The following is a 6,955-nucleotide window of genomic DNA, read 5'->3' as shown; positions in this document are numbered from 1 at the left end:
TCACTTTAATCTGTGCACACAACTCAACTACTACCTGATTTGAAAGTTAATACAAAGGACAAAGTGTCTTTCAAAACAAAAAATGAAATTTTTATTGAAAATATACAAATGCTGGTCTGGTCCACAGAAAAGATCAGCGCTTAGTATTCCATTACCAATACATCTTTACAATCTTATCATTAAAATGTACTCCATGCGTTAAATCCGCAACCCCTCCACCTTCACACACAGATACCAGCACAATGTATGGGGGCGGGGGGGGGGGGGGGGGGGAAGTAACCTTTTGGTTACAAAACCTCAAGTGAGTTTTAGTAGTAAAAATAAAATATGTACATTGTGTTTTAGGATGTAAAGATGACATCACAGGTTCTCTTTCCAAAGATCTTGCAACTGACCCAGAACAAGAGAAATAACACAGTAAAACATGGAGAACCTTTTCAAACCTAGAATTTTACAAATAAGGTTCCTCTACCACAGAATCGTGTCCCAGCCATTTCCCCCTCATTGTCAGTAGCTCAGGTTTCTATAAAGTATGCAAGGGATGATTTTTCACACAAGACAATCTAGCTGGCCAACTACACATTACCCTGACTAAAGCACTTTCAGAACTGCTCTCTTAAAATATATGAGGCTAAAGGACACAGTAAGATCTTTGGCTTGCACTCATCAACTCTCTCATTATCTAGGTCACTTTCATTTGGTTAAAAATAACATTTTACACCATTCAAACTTGTTTTCTTAGAAGCTGATGCTCCAGATCAGTTTTTACTGTCACCATTCATTAGTGATACTCTCCCACATAAGGTTCCTGCAGAATGGACATGGATTGTGAAGCTCAAACTGCGACTCCTCAGATCATACTTCAGATACAGAAAATACTCTGACATCTACGTCACAGCAGTTTGCGCTAATGCAGCTTTTAGTATAGGCTTAAATAGGCCCTTTAAAAATTATATATGACAATGCTAACCTTAGCACTGTTTACTTTATTTGTGGTCAAAGAAGGTCACAATAAAATTTGCTATAGTTCAAACTGTTACACATTAGAAGTCAAAGTATTCCTGCAAATCTGAACTGAGTAGTGCTATCCAGTTAGCAAAGCAATGTGGTGTTTTCTTTTTACATTTTATATATGTTACACAAAGAGCAGACCTCATTTGTGTTTGAGACCAGAAATGAAAATGCCTAAAAGCAATTAAGGTGGAAATAGTGTCAATAAAAGGAATTGCAGAATAAAAGCCAAGCCACGTACAACCCTGTCCACGAAGACAAGTGCTATTAACAGTTACCACTACTCCGGCTCTTCAACACTCATTCATGTGGTGCAAGATGAAAAATGCCTTTGTCTTCTTGCCTTTTCTAAGTGGGTGGGGGGGGGGGGGGGGGAAGGTCACACCAAGTGGTGAACAGAAATTCAAGCCTGTTGAGCTCTTTTTTCACAGACAAAAACAACATATACACACACAAAAAGCCTTACAGGAACAGGGTCACTAACTTTAAGGGAAAGAGGATGGGATTTTGTACACTTGGGAAAAGATTTGCTTTTAGACAGCATCATTCATAATTTGGAATCATTTCTTACATTTTACTCTTACACAACAATAACAGGTTTTTTCCTAAGCAGCCGAGTTAGTGGCCCTGGATTGTGAGTGCCTGAAAAGAGAAAATGGCAGTAGCTGGCTGCGGCCGACTGTGGAGAGCAGAGCTCTTCTTCACGCATACACATATGTGGTCCAAAGGTCTCACGTTTACACAGTAAACACAGTACCATCGCACATCCATCAATTTAAAGGCCACATGGAAGAAAGTCCAAAGCTTTCAAGACAGTTTTGGTTAATAAGATTTGGAAAAAAAAAAAAACAACTATATCATTAGCCCAAGGGTTCAAGAATTCCTGCAGCTTCTGAACGGGAAAACAGTCCACAGGAAATGTATGCTCAAGTCTGGAATTCAGCCCACGTTCCACGGTGCTTTCTACACAACTTCCCCCCTTCTTTTCTCTGTTTCCTCTATGGTAGCTCTAAAAATATGCTTTGCTTCAGTTACTGAACATAACTTCCTAATTAAAAGTGTTCCTAGTGGGAAGAGGTGAAATATTCTGGCTAATATGCTAATTTCTTAGCAAAAATATCCCATCTCTCATTTTAGAATGGAACAGCATCTCTGGAATAGAGACTACTTTTTCCTAGACCACACCCACACAGCGGCCCAGGGTATTCCAGCTAACCTGAAAACAAACAAACAAAAAATTATCCACGTTTGCAAATGCAGGATGTGTACTGTCCCTCACCCTTTCATTTTAGCCAAAGTCAGGGTCGCTCGAGGCTAACAGATGGTCTTTAGCCAGATCATCATCGTCAGAGTTTATAAAGCACAGATAAATTCTTTAAAGTACATCAATAATGCATTATATAAAGTCTATAGCTTCTTCCCTGTAGAAAAAAGTGGAACAGCCACAGAAAGAATGCACGTGGCACTTCTAATTTACTGGAACATGTTCAAGCTAGCAAAAATGACGTGTACGTTAGCTCTCTACCCACTAGGGGAACAAATTTACTGGCTATCTGTGTCAGACTGCAAAGAACAGTCAACCCCCCCCCCTCCCCCGTCTGCTTTACAGAGTAAGGGAAATATGCAAATCGATTTGACTCTCAGGACTCAATGTATTCACGAAAAAGAGCTTATAAATATTCATTGGGAATATCTTGCAGAGCACAGCTGGCTGGCAGTTCTAAGTTCAAGCTTGGGTGTAATCACATCCCTGAATGTCACAAACCATTCTGACAAATGACACTATTTACATATTTTAGTTATGTTTGAAAACAAAAAGAAGCAGGCCTGTGTGCAGAACTCAAAGACCTCACTAATCTCTCTAACTAGAACTTTATCTCAGTTTCACAAACTACGAGAATACAGAACAAGAAGTATCTGAGGGACAAGAACATGTGGGGGAAAAAAAGCAAAAAACCTAAAATTTCTTCCAAAACACTGCTGCATCTCTTTTTAAATGTTACTTTCTCGCTTGGCTGTACTGTGTCTTGGCGATGTAAGATCTGAGCTGGTCCTGAGTGAGAAAAGGGAGCACTTCTCCTCTAGTCCTCAGCCAGTAGGGGGCAGAAATCACTCAGCACACGCGTGACAGCAAACACAAATGCACAGTAAATCTTCTTACAGAACTATCACTTACTGAACATGGACAGATTCAGGTGGACTTTCCATTTGCAAGAAGATGAGCTGTTTTGATGTCCACTGTCAGCAGGAGAAAGTCTTTACATCTGAGCATTATGTATAAAACCACTTTATTCACATAAGAAAAGGGAATTTGACTGCAGGTGATACATCACAGAAGGGCCTATTTTAATGTTACACACTATACCATAACTTACACATAAAACCTTTGTAATCCTTTTAGATGCTTTTTCTACCTAGAGGGACAAAGATTTTCTCAATTTCTGCCGGCAGGTTCCAGGTCCTCATTTGTATTTGCATCCTAAATGAAAAGCACCCTGGCCCCATACACAGTACTGGAGGCTGCAGCTCTGTTTTCATCCCTTTCCCTCCACCTGTAAAGGAAGCAGCAGCTCCATCGGAAACCTGGCACGAATGCACTTCTCAGCCAGCCTGTAGGTCTTAATTTTGCACAACAGATATGATTCCCTTTCCTTTCAAGAGCTGCAAATGCCTGCTCTTCAGTTATCCAGGCCCTACAAGTCTGATGATAAAGGTCCGGATTGGAGAATCAAAGCCATGTGTCAAAAAGAAAATGAAGATACCCTGCATTCTAACTGCACTGTGTCACAGGCAATCCAGGTGCTGAGAAGAGAAAGTCAAGGACAATCAGACTCTACAGGTCATTTTATAATCTTTCAGCTGTGGATGAGCAGAAACGCATTTTTTGGCAACAGTTCACTTTACAGATTTATGCAGTACTTTCAATCATCACACATTAACAGCTAGGGTTTAGTAAATCTTGGGCACCTAGTGAATGATGTTCTGAAATGCAGCTGGTACATTAGGCTTACACCAGGGCATATGAGTTTCTAGGTGTGTGGAAAACATGGATGAGAAATATGAATCTGGGCCAGTTAGCCACATGTTCAAGCTTAGGTACCACTCATGCTTTAAAAAAAAAAATAATTCTGCCAAATTGTGAAGCTTTAAAAGAAAATAAAAAATACGAATACCCACACAAGACGTTCTGTGGGTTAACATACACTTGCACAGCAAATCAAAGAAAAAAATCTATTTCATTTTCAAATGTCACATTTGTAGGCATTAAATGTGGAACTGAGAGACCCCTGCTGCAGCACTTCTCAAACTCATCTTGCTGACCCGTACGACCAACTGATTTCCAGGATACCCACAATATGCAAGAAATAAACCTGCATGCAAAATTCTCACACCCTGAAAACACAACTGGCTGTGCAGCCACCGAGATAGGTGTGAGAAGCAGTGAGAAATACAAAGGGAGCTCCTGGGCCCAGCTTCACTCAAAGCCAGGAAAAGCAGACATTTCATAGCATTGCGGTTAAGTCAGTGGCGTAGCTACAGGTGGGCCTGGGTCCACCCACTTAGGGCTCAGGCCCACCTAACAGTAGCACACATTTAGCGGTAGCTGGTGGGGATCCCAAGCTCTGCCAGCTGAAAACTTCCCCCTGAATGTAACGAAAACGCTACTCTCCACGTTACCAGTACCTGCACAAGCTCAGTTTTCAGCGGATGCCTGTGGAAATTGCCAAGGTGGAAAGAAGCGTTTTTCCACCAGCTGAGATCTTTTTTTTTGGTGGTGCGGGGGAGAGAACACTTAGTGCCCACCCACTTCTTGCCTAGGCCCACCCAAAATCTGTTGTCTGGCTACGCCCCTGGGTTAAGTTGGGTGAAAATCGCCCAGGTCATCAGTGTTCAAATGCTGGAAGTACTGCCAGGATGCCTAAGCCCTAAGGATGCTGTTGTACTCCGGTACTAACCTCTCACCATCCAAACGTCTGGCGCTGAAACACATTCAGCAGCCACCACTGTAGCACTTCGTGTTTGAAATCTATTTGGTATTTCCTTAACAAAGCTGCTGACTTTTAAATCTTTACTGCTTTAAAATCTCTCTTTTCTTGATTCTTTGACATGGCTAATTACTAGAACACAAATCAAACATACACTCCAGAATCAACGCATCTATCTCGCCAAAACCAGTTTCGCTAACCACTCATAACTTCAGTATCTTTCTTGCTGTTGTACATTTTCTGAGTGCTGTTCAAGGATTACCTTCACTTGTTTCTATTTTTTTTGTGCTACATTAAAGATAAATGTTATCCATAAAATAAAAAAAACCAGGAGTCCTGAAGATGCAGAAGGGTCAGCCAGAGACCAACTCTCAATGCATGCTGTGAGCAAAGAAAAATACAATTTGACACATTTTCAGAACCAATCACCCTCTGTGAAAAGCTCAGCTGCAGTCATTCCCTTGCAACCTATACACGTTATTTTACTGCTACCCTGAACCCACATCTTATTTTATTCTTACCTCACCCTATCTATAGCCTTGCTTGGTGCTGAATAAAAACAATACATGCCCCAAGACCTAAGACAACTGTAACAAAGGAAGAAGCCCATTTGACAAACTCCCCAACATTTATAGCAAAATACCTGCGGTTCTAAAGCTTTACTCACTGTAAACAGCTAAGGAATTCTTCAAGTCTTCCAATTCAGTTAAAGCTTTTGGGGGGGGGGGGGGGGGGGCTGCTTTTCTCAGGCCTCTTTCCCACAACTCCACAGACTGGGATCTAAGAACACCCCCTGCCTTAAACCTTTTCCTTGCTTTTGCTGCTCAACTTATGTTCCCTTAACCCTGGCTGAAATCAGAATTCTTTGTTTCTGTTACAAAATAAGAACACTTCAGTTTTACAACTTTTACGTCCCAGCATCTTCCCCCTTCTCTACAGAAAAACGTGAATTAGAGGAGGTTATAAATGACACCAGAAACTTTTAAGGATGGAATTTCCTCAGTCTTGTAGGCTCAGCTGCTAGAGTTCCATCTCTTCTTCTGTGCACCAGGTTGTTTCCAAGTTGGCATATGGGCTTGGTGACGCCACACTCTGTCCAATCTCCGAAAGAGGCTCAGTCTGCTGCTGCTGCTGGAAGACAGCAGCTGGTGTGATAGGCTTTGGGATACGATCCACCACCTCCTGTTTATACTTCTTAGCGACAGCCTTCAGATTGTCTGTGAGAAAATCCGACGGAGGCTTCCACAGCACCAGCTCCATGGATGGTCTGCTCCTGCATCAGATTCCAATTGTTAGCAAGACCACTATAGCTGTATACAGATTCTATAAGTTACCCTCTACAAGCGAGACCTTTAAATTGATTATGCGTAGCTAGTTGTAAGCAGGATATAAATATTACAAACAAAAAAATACATTAATAATATAAATAAACCTGAGAGATGGTATTAAATATTTACCATTCATTTACTCTGTGGAGCAAAGGGAACAGGACACTGAAGTGATGTACTCAAAGACCATAAGGTAAAATTTAGACACTTACCTGCCCATTTCTTTTCCTTGAATCCAGCTAGACCAGTCCAGACACATGGGTTGTGCCTCCTTGCCAGCAGATGGTGGAGATGGAACACAGTTCTGCAGTGACATCACTGCCTATAAAGGGGCTATATCACCAGCTAACCTGCCCGTATCTCCTCTCAAGCCAAGAAATCAACAAAAACACAACTAAAACCCTGAGTGTGGCCCAAACAGACAACTGCTCTATAAAAACTGAAAAGGGGACAACAACCACTATACTCCCTTCTACTAAGGTGGGGGGGGGGGGGGGGGACTTGGACTGTTCTAGCAGGATTTGAGGAAAGGAAATTAACTTGTAAGACTAAATGCCACCTTCTTTACCATCCTGCTAAATCAGTCCAGACATATGGTAAGTACCCAAATCAATTACACATCTAAGTGGG

General features: G+C 41.6%; 1 protein-coding gene across 1 annotated transcript in view; it reads right to left on the bottom strand.

Annotated features, from left to right (window-relative positions):
* Positions 1 to 5,274: 5,274 nt before the first annotated feature.
* LOC115479607 (coiled-coil domain-containing protein 117-like) overlaps positions 5,275 to 6,955 on the bottom strand; it is a 47,478-nt gene continuing 45,797 nt past the window's right edge. The window contains exon 5 of the mRNA XM_030217628.1: positions 5,275 to 6,270. Coding sequence (XP_030073488.1) covers positions 6,018 to 6,270 — 253 coding nt within the window. The 3' untranslated portion in view covers positions 5,275 to 6,017. The remainder of the gene's footprint in view (positions 6,271 to 6,955) is intronic.

Source organism: Microcaecilia unicolor, chromosome 11 (genome assembly GCF_901765095.1).
Source record: "Microcaecilia unicolor chromosome 11, aMicUni1.1, whole genome shotgun sequence".
NCBI classification, from domain to species: domain Eukaryota; kingdom Metazoa; phylum Chordata; class Amphibia; order Gymnophiona; family Siphonopidae; genus Microcaecilia; species Microcaecilia unicolor.
The sequence above is the reverse complement of the archived record's forward strand: the minus strand, read 5'-3'. Positions and strand labels throughout refer to the sequence as shown.